The following is a 21,518-nucleotide window of genomic DNA, read 5'->3' on the forward strand; positions in this document are numbered from 1 at the left end:
GAATATGGAATGTGCAAAAAGAAGAGATGGATTTGCAAAAAAAGCCTGACCTCCTTCTAAGAGCGGAACTTGTCCTAACGCTTATCATTTATGGACAGTTGGTTGTCTGAGTGGAAGTATGTCCTCCTTACATGTAAGCGTTTGATGCTGAAATGCGTCAAGTCAAATTTAACTTGAATTTTGAAAAACACCCCATTGTTTCATGTAATTTATGAAGTAACCTGTTCTCACAACTTCAATAAAGGCATGCTTAAGAGATTTTTTTTTTTTTAAAGATCAAATTGACTGAATTAACCTTTTAATTTGCAAATATTATTTTGATATGTGGGGTTGACATAATACTGTTGGGAATTGCATCAACCTAATATTTTTTTCACAATTTAAACTTTTCTTTTCTGCATTGGTTGATTTAAAAATAAATTCAAGTGGATAATGAAGTTGACTTGAAAATGTTATTTTTCTTCACCTTGAGTTCAGAACTTCTAGTTTTCTCCGTTTTTAGAATGCCTGTACAATTTCAGACAGTTAGGACAATAATTAAGGCATACCATAATTAAACATACCTTTGATTGTTGACCAAATGCTAACTCCAGTAACTCAGTGCAGTTTGACTGAACATAATTCTGTCAGAAGCTGCCATAACTAATTAAGATTGACGCAAACTAATCTGCTTTTTTTTTTTTTTTTTTTTGGCAAGCCCAGACATTATTTTGTTGGAGTGTGTCAGGCTGAACATTCTTTCCCTGAAACACAGAAAAAGCTCCATTGTTCTATTTTCCAGTTGCAAATGGTAACACAAGCCAAAGCAGGCCGAGCATCACAGGACAAACCTGCATGCTATTTCAGATAGGAGTCTGTGATGGCTGAGTCTTGGAACGGCTTTTTGTGATGTTTCAGCTTCAAAGTTCTGCACAACGGGTTCGTCTGCAGCGACTGCCTTCTGTCTGTGTTCTTGATTCCTATTATTATACATTATATAAGATACAGTAAGAGTCTGCAGCCATGGGAAGCTCACTGAGGCTCGACTTAGACACAAAGACATTTGAGCGACATGTGAACATCAGGATATTTACATGCTCATGACACGAATGCAAGAATGTTAATGTTCCATGTTCACTATCTTCCTTTCACCATGCTGCTAGCACAAAAAAAGAAAACAAGGGACCTAATCTGAAAGGGAGCCGACGACACATGGCCTAAATAGATTGGATAATAATAGACTAGTTTGAACCAGACCCAAGTAGTGCGAGAATCCATCATCCATTACTAGAACCAATCAATAGCAGTTCTGTCATGGTCCTGCAAATTATGGAACAGCTGTTAAGACTCATTTTTTCAACACACACACACACACACGCACACACACACACACACATATGTATACACACACGCACACACATTTTTCTCATGTAAAGATAATGATGTAAATCAGAGCTGATAGCAAGTCCCCTTGAATCAGTCGGCTATTCGTAATACCTTAAGGAACCTTCCTGACCTGAAGATAACATGAGTCGGGGTAGACTTGGGTGAGGAGTCAGATCTCAGTTTCTCACATCTACTTTTCTATTAAAGCTCACAGGTTTATGAAATTAAAGAGCACATATACACTGTCTGGCCAAAGAAAAAAGTCGCACACTCATGTTCATCACACACATATTTCAGTGAACTGCCTTTAGCTCTGAGAACGACACACATTCACTGTGGCATCATTTCGATAAGCTTCTGCAATGTTACAGCATCTATTTCTTTCCAGAGTTGCATTCATTTTCTGCCAAGATCTTGTATTAATGATGGGAGAGTCGGACCGCTGTACATCATCTTCTCCAGCACATCCCAAAGATTCTCAATGGGGCTGAAGTCTGGACTCTGTGGAGGTCAATCCATGTGTGAAAATGATGTCTCATGCTCCCTGATCCACTCATTCTCAATGTGAGCCCCATGAATCCTGGCATTGCCATCTTGGAACGTGTCCATGCCATCAGGGAAGAAAAACTCCATTGATGGAAAGACCTGGTCATTCAGTATATTCAGGTAGTCAGCTGATCTCATTCTTTGGGAACATAATGTTGCTGAACCTGACCAACCCCAGATCATAACCCTAACCCCCACAGGCTTGTAGGCACTAGACATGATGAATGCATCACTTCATCCTCTACTCTTCTTACCCTGATGCACCCATCACTTTGGAACAGGGTAAATCTGGACTCATCAGAACACATGACCTTTTTTCATTGCTCCAGAGTCCAATCTTTATGCTCCCTAGCAAACGGAAGCCTTTCTTTTTTCTGATTAGCCTCGTCAGTGGTTTTCTTAGGGCTACACAGCTGTTTAGTGGAAGCACCTGCCCTTTTGCCCCTTGATTCCCAAAGCGCCCTTTTGTCAGAGTTGTTTTTTTAATTTTGAATTTTTTTTATTTATGATTTCTGTATCATTTAATTTTTTTTTTTACTTTATTATTAGCACTACGAATAGTAAAGGGCAGATTATGAATCAGCACTGTTGAGCTGAATCTCAGGACATGGGACTAAATACTACACTTCCCAGAATGCACTGGTAGCAGCAAAGCGGTGCCTGACACCTGGTGCTTGACACCTAATCAGTCATCACTGATTCAGAGCACCTGGGAAGGACTGGGGGAAGCTCACTCGAAGACGCCAATGGTTGGTGAAAGGTTTATCTGCTTTCTTGGCATTTTGAAATGTTTCTTAATATGATCAAGTTTATGTTAATTGCTGTGTGACTGGTTAATGAAAGCTGCAGCATTTACTTCATTGATTTTATGTCAAATGAGTTGAATCAAGATATTTCATTTTGAGTTTAAGTAAAGTTAAAAAAAAAAAAAAAATATATATATATATATATATATATATATATATATATATATGTATGTTCTGTTAAATGTTAAACTTTACTAAACTTTGCTAAAATGTTGATTATTTGTTTTTCAATTTAAAAGGCTTAAGTGATTGATTCATTTAAATGGTTAATATGCCAACTTTTTGGTTCTGCGTTTGATGATGTAAACTTTGTTTCTGTCTTTAAAGGTTTACAACCTATTGAAATATCATGACCAACCAACTTAAAGGAAAATAAAAGTTTGAGTTGGAAATTTGAATTGAGTTGTCCTCGCGTCCTTTGGAGGGAAAGAGAGGTGGACTTGACAAGCACCATGGAGCAAATCCGTGGCTATACAGTATATGTCTGGAAAAGGTATGAAATGTAAAAGCAAGGACTCCAGGAAGAGTAGCCACACTTAAACAGTCCAGTGTCTAATGGTGATCTAAATTCAACTTCAAAATAATAATAATAATAACAATAATAATAATTTGTCACAGATACACTACAGCACAGATAGGGGTTTGAATCTCTGACCTTCTGATCAGTAGTTCTGAGACTTAACCATTGCACCACTGCTGCACTTTATGTTGTAAGGTATGTTTCTGAATGGTGTTTCAAATTCTTGCTCCATGTGCCCCCTTTTAACTTTGAGCACCTGCCCCTCCAAAGGTCTCTGCACGGAACTGCTCCTCATTGAATCAGCTACGGTTAAATAAGTTGTTGCCAGCTGAAACATATTCATCACTGCAGGAATTATCCAATGGAAGGCTCTTACCTATTTGCTTAGTCAAATCCAAGTGATGACTTTTTTTTTTTTTTTTTTTTGGACAGGCAATGTATATAGCATTCATAAGTTTGTAGTTTTATTTATTCCTTTATTTATTTTGCATTTTGGAGTATGATCCACTAGAATGTTTTATAATTATTTGTCTTGTGCTGTACATCGCTAGCACCTCCTTTGATTCACTTTCTGCAAACGCTCAGTTTTGTCTCCTGTCTTTTTAAAGCTATGGTGCGTAGGGTTTTCTAGTGTCATTGGGCAATCATTATATAATCTTTCACACTGTTCTAATTCCAATAGTCAGAGAGGAAACTCAGATTTCTGTATCTCCTCTTGGCTTTGTTTTTTCCAGGCTTTAGTAAATGTAGTCTGTAACATGAGACTTTTCCAGTTGCAACTTTTCTCCCTAAGCAGGTAATATAATATAAAGAGTAGCAAAGTACAATGTGCTGGTGCAATGAGTTTGACGGAGAGCTATCTGAGAAGTATCTCGTACGTTGACGGCTTTTGTGAGCGCAAGTTGCCATGGGGCTTAGGACACAGAATTAAGAGGAAAAAACAGCAGGAGAAGAGCTGTATTTTCAAAGACTATGTTTTTTCTCTCTCTTTTGCACTTATTACAAATTTCTGCTAAAGCTTCCCTGCAAATAGCTCAGTCTGCTGTGATTGGTCAGCTGGCAAAACAAAAGCATTTTAACACTTATGTATCAAAAGCACAGATTAGCGGTGTAGCTCTATCAGAGGCAGCTCCGGTGAGAAAGCTGCTCATTCTTTGTTTGCAGATTTGTCAAACTAGCTGCTAGGCATATGTGCTACATGGTGATGCAGACAAGTAATGTAAGAAAGGCCTTCAAGGAACTTCAAAAAAGGTATTTCTGGCAGGCAGGGGGACAGTATTTTCTGTGGGAGAGAATAACTCTTTGCCGTAGGCTTGAGGGTCTGTACATTAACAAACCTATTACATGCACAACAGTGCTATAACAAACTCAAAGGACAGACGCAAAAAGCAGAATATGTGCTCTTTAATTTATTTCATACCTGAACAATTCACTTCTGGCATAAGGTGTTTGTACTATTTGGTAGCAATTTGGCATCAGGGAACCTTCTACAACCCCACAATTCCACAGCTGATTGTGCAAGAAAATACTCCACTGTACAGAGAACATCTTATAGCAGGATTCAGTGAGAGAAACAGAGGGTTTGCGTTATCTACAATGTGCAAAGTGCACTCTGCACTTTGGGAATACACTGTAAGAACAGAAGAGGCTTCTTGTCATGGTAACGGGCAAATGTGCACGAAAACATCCCATCATTCTCTCCATGTGAACTCTGCAGGGATTATAACACCAATTGTATGCAGTAAGCGATGCATGTGGTGCTGGATCTCATTGGTTCTGCTCCGCAGCATCATCTACGTGGCAATGAAATTCCAGTGCTGCTTGTCAGATGCATGGGGAGTTGTTATTGAGTATTGATGGTTCACAAGAAAATGACACAACTGAGGACCTCTCTATCTCCTGAGCTCACTGTATGCAAAGCTTTGGCGTAGTTACAAATTAGAATCTGACATGAGTTTATATTGCTCCTGGCCTGTAAAGACAGCTTTGTGCTTGTAGATCCCAGAGGTTATATTTCTTCCTCTGTATGTGGTCTTACCTGCTAATGAGGAGGATGGTGAACACAGTCCCTCCAGATAGAAAGAGAGCCATGACTGCTGAAAGAGTGAAGATGCCAGGTGGAGTTTATCTGAAATGAGAGTACACAAAAGAGAAAAATAATTTAAAGTGATGCAGCTGATGGTAGTAGATTTGGAAAATATGTTTGCTTTGAAATATTGTTTTATGCATCTCAACGGGGGCTACACAGTGGCTTGGTGGTTAGCACTTTTGCCTTGCAGGTAGAAGATCCCTGCCTTCCCAGGATCTTTCTGCATGGAGGTTCTTCGGTGTCCTCCCACAGTCCAAAAATATGTTGAGGTTAATTGGTAATTCTAAACTGTTCATAGGTGCGAATACAAGCGTGATTGTTTGTCTTTATATGTAGCCCTGTGATAGACTGGTGGCCTGTCCAGGGTGTCTCCTGTCTGCTCCCGAAGTCAGCGAATAGACTCCAGCCGCCCCGTGACCCTAATGAGGATTAAGCTGTGTATAGATAATGGATGGATGGATGCATCTCAGTGGGGATGCAAGATAGTACTTGTGCAGAACCAGTGACTTCTTCAGCTGACAGACATCACAGATGGTAAGTGCCCCTTTTCCTATTTTTAATCTACAGTTCCACAAATATTTTTTCACTCAGATGATTTCTGTCACCCAGGTAATGGTGGTTTCTCTCTGCCCCTTGGTTATCTTTCACCGATTCTCCCACAGACACTGTCTTGACGTATTTCTAAATCACACAGTAGCGAGCAGCAGCAACGTTCTGCCTCGAGCACATTCTCTCAACAGCATAATGACCTCTCGTTAATGACTTCACCCCAACTCCAAGTCTAGCTTGAAGCTTAAGACTTGGGTGAAAAGTAATAAAGCAGATTCCTTCTGAGAGAGTCCTTATGTTTCCGATATCCCCCTGCACTCACTTTCTCTGAGTGTCTTAAGATGAAAGAAGACAGAAAGGCATCAGAGACCAGAGTGACTTAACCAGCGAGGCCCCTTCCACAGTGGACGCCAAGCTGGGCTCAGGAAATATTGAATGTAAAGTTGAAAGCAAACTTCTTTGGCTGTGGCCTTAAAAGTGCCTTTGCAGCGGAGTGGATATTTACTACAGTAATACCTGCAGGTGGTAACATAACATTTTTGGGTACAGATCCAGTTGCATAACACAGAGTGCATATTTCTGTAGCAGGTAGGAAGTGGCATCATTACTGGCTGGTTTTATAAAACAAACAACAACATTTATAATATGTGTACAGTAACAAAACACAACATTATACCTTAAAAGCAACTGGTAATATGAAATTTTGAATGGATAGATAGTCAGTACTGGATTTTTCATAGTCCTGCCCTCTCCTTGTGTTCACCCCAGCTAGATGTACTGCAGTAAATGACATAACTGATCCTGACAGAGATGCAAGAATGTTTGAAGTTTTATCTCACTACTAATAAGCTCATTCAGCTGTCATGCATTACACTAAATTGCATATAAGTTATATACAAACTGCATGCGATCCCAATTCAGGATCGCATGCAATATATACATTTTTACTCCGCCAAGGAACACGGTGGAGTTATGTGACGATTGGCTCAAACGGACTAATAGATTTGCCTGAAATTTTCAGGAAAGATCAGAAATGATACAAGGACCACCTGATTAGACTTTGGCTGTTATGATCCTGCTCTAGCCCCTGCTGTTCTTTCTCCTTCTTCCTCTTTTCTTCCTTTTCCCTTCTTCCTGTCTTTGTCATCTGTCTCTTGTATTTTTCTCACTCATCTTGTCTTCTCTCTCCCTGTTGTCTCTCTGTCCTTGTCTTGTCCCTCTGGCTCCCTCTGTTTGTGTCTGTCGGTCTCTGCATCTGTCTGTCTGCCTTCCTTGTCTCACTCACCTGCCTGCACTTTGCTGATTGCTGTAATGCACATCAGCTGCAGTAATCAGTTCACTCCATTCACCTGTTCTCCACCTCACCTCCACCTATTTAAGCGCTGTGCTTTCATTCACTCCCTGCTGGATCATAGACTCACATCCTGCCACAGACTCTGTTTCCCCCCTTGGATTTAGTTTTCCACACCAAACCCTGTGAACCCCTCATCTGCTTCAGCCCCTTGGACTCTCCTGCTTCCCCGATCCTGGTTTTGTTCCCCCACTAATTTCTGGATTCCCTGAGCCCACCTGCTTTGCCCCCTTAGTTCTGTTTCCCCTGGTTTTGTAAGCACATTGTTTTGTTGTCTGGTTTAGTTTATCCCTGTTAACTAGATTTGGTTTAGTTTATCTCCTGGTTTGTTTTCCCCTTTCTGTATTGGTTTAGTTTTTGTTTTAATAAAGACCTGTTTCTGTTGCCACCTGTCTGTCACATCTGTGCCTGCACCTGGGTCCCACCCCCGCCCCTCGTAACATTGGCAGTGATGTGGCATATAGTCTGGATCCATGGATTTGTTAAAGATTTCTGTATCTTACTGCGAAATAGCGGCACTGTAACTATGACTACAAATGAACGCTACGTCAGCTGACTGCTGATGATGATGTGATTGCGATCCTACTACAAATCGACTGGTGCAGACTTATCAGGACTAATCCATCAGAAATCATACAATGACTGAGCAGCCTTGGTGGAGTACTGCGCTCTCTGAATGCTTTTCTTGTTCACTAATGTTTGCCATCTTTGTGAGCAGCTGAACTATCTCATAATTGTACATCTTAAAATTGAAGATTTGAATTTTGAATGGGTTGACATTGCGAGAAAGCCTAGTTACTCTCTGGATGCGAGATAGATGAGAAGATCAGTAATTCAACTCATTTGCTGAACTCATATCCTGTAGAGTGTAGTGGAAAAGCCTAATCCTAAACAGTAACCCTATCCCAGTTGACACTGGGAAAGAGGTGAGGGTGACCGTAGACATGCTGCTCCTACAGAGAGACAAACAACCAAGCACACTTACATTCACACCTATAGCCAGTTTAGACTAAACAGTTCTCAAGCATTTAACATGCACATCTTTGGACCAGGAGGCTCGAACCAACAGCTTTCTTGCTGTGAGCTGACAGTGCTAACCACTGCACCACTGGGCTGAGAAGATCAAAGCCACATTTATATCTGTGCATTGAATACAGTGCTACAGCCAGCTTAAAGGTTAAAGCACAGAAGCTTTCAGCAGGTGGAAACAGCTAATTATGTGTTTATCACTGAGCTTTAGAGGTGCTGGTAAACACATCTTGATCAAACTAGCTGTTTCCCAGCTACCTTATAATTAAAGAGATCGGAGGTCACCATATGTAACCAGCGCTGCCTTGCTTTCATTAGGCCAGGTATCCAGTCAGTGCAGACTGGGGGGCATGAAGCAGACAGGAGCGATAATGGAGCATTTCAAAAAGAGGGTGAAAAGAGGTGCTACAGCTGTGTACAGTATGAGAAAAATTATGTTTGTTTTTTTTTTTTAATATAGAGGCATGTGAATATATTCTAGTAGACCTCAAAAATACAATTATGCACCTTTAAATTTAAATCATCTGTGGCCTTATATTGCTGTTAAGGGACATTTAAGTTCTCTCTTCCCAAAGCAGAAAACTCTTGTAAAATAGTTTAATGGACAGCAAACTGCAACAGTAAAATATATTATAAAAACTGCATTTCATAGACTTTTAATACCCAAATTTAACAAACACAGGAGTGAAGCATAAAGAGTACAAACAGTCTGACACATACTGTATTTATCTGTTGTTCTGGGCTTCTTCAACCCAGCTTTCTCTTAACTTCTTTCATTGGAATACTCATTACAGTTAATTTTTACTCTATATATCCCTCGTGAGAGTGTAACATTAAATAAATCACTGATATGTTTTGTCAGTGGTTACTTTGAGTTAACTCAAATGAGAAACGAGTGATAGCATAGACTCATTACAACTTCTTTTGAATTTACAGCAAAGTGTGCACCACTTGAGACCAATTTAAACTAAATGAAGGATGCTAATAACTAAATATAGCAGCTTGTTGCTTTTGGACCGGTGCACTGATTTATACTCCACCCAAACATTATAAATTGGGCAGCAAATCAAACACAGAGTTAGGGGAGTAAGTGGGAAAGTTATTTCATTATTTTACAAGGTTAAAAGCACAGAGTTTAATACAAAAAAAATGTCTTTTCTGCTTATGCCAATACAAATTACAAGGTGATCTTTTATATACCTTTATTCCACAATGTATTCATTTTCCCAATGCCTTGTGTCTGAATCCCTACTGAAAGCTGCCATTATAAATGATTATCTATACATGCAGCTTAGTAATGCATTAAAGTGACTGAATAATGCCCACTCACGTGAAAGCAGTTCAGTCAGTACATTACAGCACTTCATAGTAACCTAGAGTATTATTCAGGGCCTTGGGGATACCCATTTAAAACACGTTTGCTAAAGTTTTGCACTGAGCACTACATAAATGTCTGACTCATTCTCACACAGAGGAACTGCTTAGAACTAATAAAAGAAAATAATAGAGTTTATTATTGGAAATCCATACATGTAAGCATATTAAAATCTAGAACTACATCATTGCCTTTTGGAAAAGAGATTGAAAAGAGTTCTTTGAAAAGACTACATTGACAACATGCCAGTATCACCTATCATTTATAAACAGTTAACAATATGCAGTCCTCCCTTTTTAATGCATTTATCTCTTAAATCACAACAACTTTGATTATTTAATAATTCTTTCAATCAATGCAATTTTTTTTTTAACATTTTTTTCCCCAAAAAATTAAGACTAGAATGCTATCTATAGCAACATGAGAGGCTTCCATCACAAAACACATCCAACATGTGGTTTATATCTGTTCCTAATGCTCTAGTTACTCAGTGAATGGGTGTGGTGGGTCAGACAGTAAATGAGAAAACTGTATATAAATTCTAGTTCTATAATCAGGTGCAGTTGGAATTATCTGTCACCTTCTGTGGATACCATTTTCATCTTCTGGCAGGAGTAAATAGACAGACAGGCTTCTGTTGCCTTATTTCCCCATTTACAGTATACAACAGCCAACCTCAGACCAAAACAAATAGACCGATGTGAAATAATGCTCATACAGTGCTGGAAGATTAGACGAAGTTATCGGTGCCTGAGGCTAAACGATCTTAAAACATTTCTCTGTCCAAGCTGTCCTGGCATCTGTCTGAGCTCAGTGACCATCCTGATGAAGACCCAATGGGAGAGGATGGGTAACAGTCCTTCAAAGTGACGCCTGTCTCTCAGCTGTGACTTCAGCTGTTGGCAATTTGATTTTAAGCCAACTTGAAAAGGGCAGCGGCAAATATAAAAAGATATGTCAGGCAGAACTGACTCATTTCATTTAATTCTATGGCTTTTCTCTCCTTTGTTGCTCTTCAAGGTACTTATTCTAGGCATAGTGAATGACTCACATCAATAGCATGTCAACCTTTGTGGCCTCCAAGCTGCTAGTCCATACTCAAATCCACCCTTTCCTCCAGTTATTCTCATTTATTTCCTTTGTATCTGTGACTTACTGAACTGGCAGTGTTGTTTATTTCACTTTCTCATTCATCTAAACCGTGAAGAGGTTTTCCTGCAAATATCGGACATGTTTCTTTAGGATTGTGACAATCACAAGAAGGGAACATTCCTATGGAGTCGTCTCATGAACATGATAAACACGACCCCTTTAAAGCAACCATGTGTTTACAAAAAGAATCCATATGAATCTATATGGAGCCATGGCAGAGTTTATCCTCACAATTTTATGTCCAAGAAAAATGTTAATATTCCCCACAGCCTCCTCTTTTCGTCTTTTCATTTCCTTCATTACATTACCTGCTCATTATCTTGCTAAATGGCTAGCCTTAGGTGCTTCTAGACAGTAATGTCCACGTTGCCGTTGCTTAGTAACGGTCTTCTCGCAACTTGTAGCCAGTGTTACAACATGAAGGCCTCGCATTTAGTATACACAGCTTCTCATGTTGTCATCATAAGCTTGAATGTTCCATTTGACGGCAACATCAATTCCATTTTAGGACATTTGAAGCCATATATAGCTCGTTTAAAAGTAAAACACCGAATGCTGGCACTGAAACAAAATGGCAGACAGTACGCAGTGCACTGTATAGTAAATAGGGATTACTTTTAGTCACAGCCACTGGCATGTCATAGCTTCTAAAGCACAGGTGTTACTAATTACAAAATAATGACTTTATTCCATTAGAGCATAACTGTTGTTGTATGGTGGCTCAGTAGCATGAATAATTAGGACGCCATTGATGTATGTAGACATACACGGATCAGTCCCAAAATTACAACCACCTGCTTATAGTGAGCAGGTCCTCATCCCCAGGCCTGGACCTCACAGACCTCCGAAGGTGTCTTGTTGTACCACGCACTGAGAAGTTTCCAGCAGATCCTTTAATCCTGGAAGCTCTGATGTGGCACTTCATAGCTCCCACTTGTTTTCCCTGCACATCCCACAGATTAGACTGAGATCTGGAGACCAAGTCAACACCTTAACTCTTTTTCATGTTCCTCACACCGTTCCTGAGTAATGTTTACAGCGTGGCAGGGAGTATGAACCTGCTGAAAGAGGATACTGCTATCAGGGAATATTGTTGGTATGAAGGGTGTATGTGTTCATGCAGGTGTCAGAGCAGCATCCATATGAATGCAAGGTTTCGAAGCAGAACATTACCCAGAGCATCGCACCGCCTCTGCCAGCTTGTCTTCTTCCCACAATGCATTCTGCTTCTATCTCTTCCACAGGTAAACAATACACATCCTGCTGCCCACATGATGTAAAAGAAAATGTGATTCATCAGATCAGACAACCTTCATCCATTGCTCAGTGGTGTTTTGTGCCCATTGTGGGTACGTTTGTGGGTCAACAGGTGTGAGCATGGGCACTTGCAACTCCATATGCAGCAAGTGGTGATTTTTGATATCATAGTTTTCATGAAGGTTTTCAGTAGTTTATGATAAAGTAGCTTTTCTGCTTATTGATTGTTTCTCAAAACACAAAACATCTGTTTTTCCTTTTTGGTAGGTATTAAATGCTGTTGCCCATTCTTCCTCCTTTCAACGCATAACTTCAAGAACTGACTGTTCACTTGTTGATGAATATATCCCACCATTCGACAGGTACCACTGTAGCATTATCAGTGTTATTCACTTTACCAGTGAACTGGCATCTTCCCACAGTCCAAAAACATGCAGAGGTTAAATAGTAACTCTAAATTGTCAGTAGGATGAATGTGACTGTTTGTCTCTATGTGTAGCCCTGCAATAGACTGTTACCTGGCCTTCATCCTAAATCAGCTGGGAATTGCTCCTGCCCCCCGCGACCCTAATGAAGATTAAGTGGTGTATAGATGATGGATGGATGGATGGTTGGTTTTAACGTTCTGGCAGATTGGTGTACACCTGTGGTCTTTTACTCTTTTGCTATCAGTTTACACATTTATCAAATTAAAGCATTATAGTAGGTGATTGACACTTTGTCACCTTAAATGGTGGAAAATGAATAAATGCTCAATGTAAAAACGGGAAGTTATCGTGGAGCCAGTCCGTGGTGACATGCTTTCACTGTTCTATTGTTGTCACTATCACATCCTGCTGACATTTAGTAAATCCTAAGTCAGTGCTGCCTTCTGCCCAGAGTTAAAGACTGCACGCCTCACTGAAATTGGGATCATCTGTAGAAGTGCTGTAATTGATGTGGCACTGAAACTGAGTCAGCAGCCGGTCCTAACCAAAAGCTTTGTTTTAGAACAAAGCTTTGATGATCTAAAGCAGCCTTTGTAAGTTGTACCCTGCTGGTAGGGCACCTTGATCTGACAGGTAATCACCATATAAATTCCTGGTGTAAAAGTACAATAAAAGTGCCAATCTTCACCTACTTGTGGCTTGTAGCCTACACACACTAGTTTGTCAGGTGATCTGTTTATGATAGCCTATATTTTGAGCACAATGTCATCTTTCCCTGTGTACCAGTGCTTTTATTTTTTAAAAAATGAAAAAAACTGCTTCTGCCTAGCAAAAAACAAACAAACAAACAAAAAACAATAATGTCAAAAGGCAGCTTGGATCATCAAACATTTTTGTTCCTCAATGCTGATTTTTTAGTTACTGCGACAGTCACAGATTTTATGATATGTTGTCAGACGAATAGTTTCTGCATACCACCGACACATTAAGTGAGGTAGAAAAACTGAAAGAAAGAAGATTGATTCTAAAAAAGCACAAGAAATCAACTTGATGCAGCCTTAATTTTCTGACATTTTATCATAATCTAAGAGGAAACTTTGAGGTGTAAATCATCAGGATTACAAGCTGGTATAGAGACAATACAGGACAAAAAGGATGCCAAAAGAAAATGTGCAAAGTCCAACGTAGTGCAAATATAAATGTAATGTGTATTGAAAGTAAAACTCTTGAACAAAAGTCTCAGCATTTCATACAGAGAGCTAGGACGCATTCAGACTTCAATCCAGCTCCCAGCATCCTTTTTTATGTAGATCTCCTAGATTTCTTCAGAGATTCAACAGATGCACTGAACCAAAAAGAGCTCCGAAAGAATCACTAATGTGAGAGTGATGGAACAGAGTGATGGAGCATTTCATTGTGCGGTAGAATAGCTTCCTGTCTGTCATCAAAGTGTCTTAGTGATGTTGTCATGGTATGGTCTTTAAGGTTCTTGCCATGAGTCTAACCAACATCTAAAAGGGACTCCTCAGCTCAACTCTCGACAGACACCCTCTCAGTCTCCCTTTCATTCCATCTCTCTCTCTTTCAAACGCACCAACGCAACATCTCAGAGAAACATTAGGGACTCTGTGGACTTCATCTAGGCAGAGGCCGCTCCTCCCCGGTTTCATCTGCAGGTTTAGAAGCTGCGATTCAGGCTCTGACTAAAATCTACTTCTCATCATACCAGACAGGTCTCTTGTGTCCATCACTGCATTATTATTAGGCTGAGCTAGCAACATTGCTGCTTTAACATACACTACGGGGAGGAAATGTGCAGGCTTGCAAATATAGCAGTGATGACAGTGGAGTGAATGATGAGGAGGAGTGAGAAGGGATTGGGAAATCATTAAAAATGGAAGTTGATGACGAGTACAAACATGTCAAAACACCTGTAGTCTACAAAACTTGAAGCTTGTGAGATCATTATAAAACAAGACTGTTCATTCCCCAATACGGTATTGTCAGAAATGCAGCATTGTCAACATTGTCATCATCTAGATATCCCCACAAAGAAAATGACCTGAGCACATCTGAGTTATGCATGTGTACGTTATGTACAGATACCAAATCATGACCTAAATATGTAGCGAGCGGCGGGAATTGATGGGATTTGGAAACACCCCCACAATTTAATCAATTGTTTCTTGATCATTCCCGACTGACAAGTCCCAACAGTCGATTTGTAGCAGGATTACAATCATGTGATTGTCAGCAGGCAGCTGACATAGTGTTCACTTGTAGTCATAGTGCTGCCATCTCACAATGATACAGAAATCTTTAACAAATATGTGGTTCCAGACTGTAAGCCGCATCACTGCCAAAATCTAATCATTTTTTCCTTGTGTCATTTCTGACATTCCCTGAAAATATCATCAAAATCCATTAGTCCGTTTTTGAGTAATGTTGCGAACAGACAGACAAACAGACAGACAAACCAGCGCCGACTGTCACATGACTCCGCCGCGTTCATTGGCGGAGTAACAAATATATAAATGAATATGAAACAAAAAGATTTTAAAAAAACAGTAATCAGATACATCGATCAGCCACAAAATTAAAACAATCTGCCTAACATTGCATAAGATCAAACAGCTCTCATCTATCAGGGCATGGCCCTAGAACCTCATGGGGTGTCTGGCAATGTGGTGCTGGCAGCAGATCTTTTGGGTTGCAGGGTGGGGCCTCTGTGGATCAGACTTGCGCCAGTGGATTTGGTGGATGGCTCTATCAAACTGGGGAGTTTGAATGCTAAGTCAATGCCTTGGGCTCTGTAGTATTCCTCAAGCTGTTTCAAAAACAGTTTTTGCGGTGTTACACTGGGTGCACTGTCTGAGGAGATGTGTCTGCTCTGCAACCATGGTTAGATGGGTGGTACATGCCAAAGTAACAACCACATGAACTCAAAGTTTCCCAGTAAAGCATTTCATTCTCACAAAATTATCTGTGTTAATCCTTCACTGGTCTGCTGTAATGTTGTGACTGATCAGTGTATATATACCTAATCAGACAATATGGGATTCATATGTAGATAGATATGGTCATGTAGTTTCAGGCCGGTAATGGAGTGACACCGTATTTGGTCCATAAACAGGAAGAGTCCATCCATCTGATATAGAGGAGCACAATATCCAAAATGTGCCTCTTAGGTGTAGCACATTCTGAAAACAAAAAATGCTCAGCAGTATTTTTTCATTTGTAAGTGCCTTCAAAATCCAAAAGCTGAGATAAAATAAAACAGAAAGACAACCAGTGATGGGGTACATGATAAAAGCATGTGGAGATTTAGAAATATTGGAGAATTTGTCAAACATGACTAGAACAATTCATTAAACTCAGCTCCTGCATGCGTCCCAGAAAGAAATGTCTGAGATAAACAAAGATTTCAAAAGCCTATGTTTTTTTTTCTACAGAAAACTGTGATTGCTGCATCTTACCCTGGATTCATTCCTCTGCCTGTGACAAACAAAATGCAACGTGATGTTTCATTTCATTGAAAACTACTGTAACAGAACATTCCTCTTGATGGAGCTCCTGGGATCTGTGACACCTACAGTACAGTATGTATTATTTACCATGAACAGCAGACACTATCATACTGTGTAGATAAAACTAGAATCCCTAATGCTGATGTTTAGGGTGAATGAAAGAGTCTTGTGTATTGGTGGTGTATGCGGGCGCCACACTTGAAATTAAACTAAAGGTTCCCGGTTGCATTTTGAGACTTTAATATGCTAACGTGCTCTAACTTCTCTGGCCTTTGTGCTTCTTGCCCTTTCAGAAGTCACCACAGATAAGCCTCTAAAGCCTTCTCTCAAACATGAGTTGTTTCGGAGAATATGCCAGCGCTTTAGAATGCAGATGCTTGCAAATAAGCTTCACTTGATGCTGAGCAAACAGGTATTAGATTAAATTTAAGAAATTCTCACAGATCAAGATGAACGAGAGTCTTTCGTGAGCAAGGATGAATGATTTAGGGAAAATATCTAATTGCGATTTTTCTGACCGATGCTGTGATTTGATTTGCATCCACACATTTAACAATCAGTTGAATGTTTACTGCATGATGGATTTAAAACATGATGGAAAATTCCTTCATGAGATACACTCAAAAGCATGACTGTTACACATGGAAGGCAGCATGAATTTGCAAAAGCACTGACACAGGTTCAGGTCAGATGCGCTACATAACTTGTCTTAAATTGCAGCCTTTGCAGTTTGCTAATTGCAAAGTTTTAAACTGCACCTTCCATTTAAGATCAAAATAACTGTTCAGTCCTGTTCACAAGTCACTGAAACGTGCTCTATGTACCTGTCTGAGAGCTTCTATTCCCTGCAGACCACACCTCTGATCTTTGGACACGTTTCTATCAAGTGTAATCCTTGAAAAGAAAAGCCTGAGGGAGACCGGTTGATCTGAAGGCACATGAAGACACCATGGCAGCACATGAATGGACAATACCAGCAGGATTTATTGCATCAGATTAGATTACTGATGACACACAACACTGTGGCACGTAGTCAAAGCAAGGCCCTGCATGACACGAACCACAAAGTGACACAGATGCTGCAATGATGCACCTGCGCTACTGACCAACCGGGAGAGTGTAAAATGTTGCTTTGAATTTAGTGCAGAGAAAAAAAATAGGGTCATAAGTTGTGGACCTGACATGAGAGATGTCCTCCAATGTACTCCAAAGGACTGAGATGAATTACCAGCCACCCACTCCAGTGACACAGGGCAATGCTCCCATTTAGCTGGCCAGACCACAAAAAGCAGTCAATAAGCAGGTAAAAAGAAGCAAACGGAGAAAAAGAACCGAATCAATACAGAGAAAGAAAACTGAACACAAAGAAAATGCTCTCAGATGTCTGAATTTGTCATTTAACACTGCAGTTTTGACAATTATTCTTCCGTGTTGTCCATCTGAGGGGGGGAAGAAAATACCACTCCCAGCTCTGGAGTTTTGATGATAACAGAGAGTCTTTCCCATTATCGCCACAACAACTCTAGTTATGTAAATCTCTTTCCTCTCCCTTCCCGAGCCTTCCTGCGATGGCTGGCCTGCACTGTGAGAGACAGATCTGAAAGGCAGCTGGCAGTTTACACCCAACAAGTGACAAAAAAAGAATATACAAATCTCCACCAATTAAGTATGCCTTCCAATCGGTGCTTGTTCCACTGATTACCGGCATTATCACTGTGGTAAATATAGTTTGAGAAATTAGACGAGGGCTTGGGGAGAACTCACCATAAGGCTTCCAGGAGCATTAGCATGATTTTAATTACAGGTTTTATCGCAGTGGAATCATAGCATTGCTGGGAGCATCTGTCTGTCGACTTGACAGCCTGTTTTTATCTGATGCAGGGCTGTTGGGTAAAGTACACATCACTATTGATTAGAATTATCTAGTACAGGTTAGCTTGGAAATGTCCACAGGATATAGTGGTTAAGTCTCCCAAATGATCTTTTTGTGTATCCCAGTAACACCCACTTCCTATAAAGACATTTACCACAGTATCTTTGGGTCTTAAATTCATTTCTGACCTTAACCTTCTTGTCATTTTGATAGCTGCCATCCTTAAAAATCACCAGTGGCCAATTAAAAGTGGCAATTTGCTTTATGAGCTTGACCACAGCTGGAATAGGCCAGATTGAATCTAAAGAAAGAGGCAAAAAAAAAGGGCCCTGGGGAAAAATCAATCACGGATTAAGAGGGCTGCGTGGTTAAGCAAAAACTTGTTAACCTTCTAACCCTCTTTCACATCAAGGAAGAAAATTATTTACGCACTGATGCACCAGCAGCTTGCACCGGCAGAATTAATTGAAAGCAGTAGAATTTAGGAGGAAGACGCACGAACTGAGACACGCACGTACAGGCGCGCACACAAACACACACATAGAAGCAATCCATATATTTGGCTGTTAAGTAACACCTTTTCGAAGCTCGGAATTGTGCGCCCCCGCAGATTTTTAGAGTTTCTCGTTTCATGCGATCCGACTAAAAAGATCACTGCCTGCGTCAAAGTTTAAATTGTCAGCGGACTTTGGTATCCAGTCTGTCTGAGGCGACACGCTCCATTCTAAGGTGCGCTGCTGAGGAAAAGCGCACGAAGAAGACAACAAACGTCGCCCAAATTCCCAGAGCAGCAAACACAAACAGGTGCCACCATCATTTCAAGCAAATGGGAAAAAAAGAAAAATGCACCAACAGATTGATAAAACGGAACTTTACCTGTATCTGCCGATCGAAGAGAGCATGTCACATTTGTCAGCGCATCGTGGAAATAAGAGTCCGTAATGGAAGTTTTCCGTCAGATCGGTGTTGCTGTAAACGCCACTTCCATCCAGTGTTTTTTTTTAAAAGATAGCACCTGCAGCGCATACATATGCCCGCACAAACAACTGGTTGTGCTCTGTCAGCGTATTCCCATTAACCACTATGACTATGAGCTGGACGCGCCGCTGCGCAATGACGCACGCCATGAACTCGCAGCTGATTTGGAGTCTCCAAAGCAGCCCGAGATGAATCCCAGAAAATCTGACATGATGCTGTCTGCTGTGGGTTACGTTATATTACAGTATAAGGGGTGGGGGGGGGACGATATTTCATACCACTCCTAAAACCATGGCGGTGTTTTTTTTTCTTTTCTTTTGGTCTCTTATCCCTCCTTCACAAGTGACAAAGATTCACTTCAAGCGGCTCTGAATATTTGCTGCAAACCCTCCACAGCCCCTAACATTTCAAATCAAAGAGATCACACTGGAACAGTGGGATTCATACCGACACACGACACATGTCCAACTGTATGTTATCATTCCATCTCTATTTTGGTACTTTGAAGAAATCAAGTGACAATAATCGCGTCAGTGCACGTTTAACGCTTCGCAGCAGCACTTAGAGCTATTGTACTTTCTAACTGGCCTGACAAAAACAAAAAATGCTCTAAAAACTCAGGAAATAAGGCTCACTGGCTACAAATTCAGATGGAGCAGTTTGTGCCAAGGATATGGTGTCTGATGTATGAAGCTCAGACCATCCCCAGGCCTCACCTCTTTGCTGCTGCGTGGGTGTACCGGGAAACGTCCATCCATAAACGCCTGGAGGGGAGTGAAGGGCAGTCAGTCAGGCAGCAACTGATCCGCTCTTAGCTCACATGTGTGCCATAACTGATGGAGCTCAGTCAGTGAATGGCAGAGCAAGAGACAGCCACGGTGGTTGCAAAAAGCTGGAGAGGGCTGAGCCATTCTGCTGGCAAACAGCCATTCAGCTGAGGCATGGACAGTGAATCCCTTCCATCCAGGGAGACTTCTCTGTAGCTGAGCCTGACCTCTGACCTTATTGTGTTGGGGAGGTAGTGTATGCCTCTGTGTATTTCAAAGAGGCATACACTACCGTTCAAAAGTTTGGGGACACCCAGACAATTTCATGTCTTCCATGAAAACTCACACTTTTATTCATGTGCTAACATAGCGGCACAAGAGTTTTCTAATCATCAATTAGCCTTTCAACACCATTAGCTAACACAATGTAGCATTAGAACACAGGAGTGATGGTTGCTGGAAATGTTCCTCTGTACCCCTATGTAGATATTCCATTAAAAATCAGCTGTTTCCAGCTAGAATAGTCATTTACCACATTAACAATGTCTACACAGCATTTCTGATTCATTTACTGTTATCTTCGTTGGAAAAAAACTGCCTTTCTTTCAAAAATAAGGACATTTCTAAATGACCCCAAACTTTTGAATGGTGGTATAGTTCAAGACAGAAATAGAAAGAAAGATCTAATCTTTAGGTAGCTCTTACATATTTTGGGAATGGGTGAGACCACGAAATAACAAAATGTGGAGGAAAACAATGACAGTCAGAAGAAGTGACATTTTAGCAACCTTAGTCACACTTGTGCATTTACACTTAGTTGCCAGAGGGTGCTAAAACATCTAAAGGTCGAAGTGGTGCAACCTTGTGTCATACTGTTTAAATGTGACATCTTTTTTCTTTTTTAATTTTAGCGCAGCACTTTTGTTTCATGCCATCCTTGCAGTCATTCTGTATTTTTTTTTTCTTTTAGTTATAAGAAATTTTAAAAAGAAAATAGTGTATCTGGGGCTGCACAGTGGCTTGGTGGTTAGCACTTTCACTTTGCTGCTAGTAGATCCCCAGTTCATGTCCTGGGCTTCCTGGGATCTTTCTGCATGGAGTTTACATGTTCTCCCTGTGCATGTGTGGGTTTTCTCCGAGTTCTCCTGCTTCCTCCCACAGTCCAAAAACATGCTGAGGTTAATTGGTGATTCTTATTTTTTTGTCTCTATATGAAGATCTGTGATAGACTGGTGACCTGTCCAGGGTGTCCTCTGTCTTCACCCTAAGTCAGCTGGGATAGACTCCACCCGCTGTGACCCTAATGAGGATTAAATGGTGTACAGTAATGGATGCATGGAAACAGTGTATCTGACACAAACACTTGTAATGTGAAGTCATCGTGAGACATTAATACAGTTTAGATTCACAACACCAGGTATATAAAATACACGTCTCATTAACAAGATAAATCTCTTTCTCTTGGCTTGCTCCATGGTGTTTTTTCACACTCTACAGATATTATTGCCACTTGCTACCTCCTGTTGACCTTGTTATGTGTTATGTGCCTAATATACTCTGAATATCCTTGAAGTTCCACCAGGGACCCTCCCATTGTAATTCTTTATGCATGTGGAGAGCAGGGGACAGGTGAGAACTTGAAGGCCATCCAGCTCACAACCTTTTCTTCCAACGACAGGCTTCGCTTGTGATGAATCTCTCCTTCGTATCTCTGCCTGTCACATTTGAATCCTGCTGGGGTATTTCACCACATCCACCTGAGCCCTCATTCATCTGCTGCTGCTGCTGCTTTCAACAAAACCATTTCACCCACGGTTATATTGCCATGTGCAAGTTTTATGCTTGATTTATATGTGCTGAGTTCTAGCGCTTAGACCTGGGTCATCAGAATAGATCGGATTAAAGG

The 21,518-nt window shown here is 40.6% G+C and overlaps 1 protein-coding gene across 1 annotated transcript in view; it reads right to left on the minus strand.

Annotated features, from left to right (window-relative positions):
• LOC111578243 (gamma-aminobutyric acid receptor subunit pi) overlaps window positions 1-19,016 on the minus strand; it is a 68,931-nt gene extending 49,915 nt beyond the window's left edge. Inside the window, exons 1-2 of the mRNA XM_023284893.3 lie at window positions 18,744-19,016; window positions 5,276-5,365 (exon numbers count right to left, since the gene is read on the minus strand). Coding sequence (XP_023140661.1) covers window positions 5,276-5,328 — 53 coding nt within the window. The 5' untranslated portion in view covers window positions 5,329-5,365; window positions 18,744-19,016. The remainder of the gene's footprint in view (window positions 1-5,275; window positions 5,366-18,743) is intronic.
• Window positions 19,017-21,518: the final 2,502 nt, after the last annotated feature.

This window comes from Amphiprion ocellaris, chromosome 16, assembly GCF_022539595.1.
Source record: "Amphiprion ocellaris isolate individual 3 ecotype Okinawa chromosome 16, ASM2253959v1, whole genome shotgun sequence".
In the NCBI taxonomy this organism is placed as follows: domain Eukaryota; kingdom Metazoa; phylum Chordata; class Actinopteri; family Pomacentridae; genus Amphiprion; species Amphiprion ocellaris.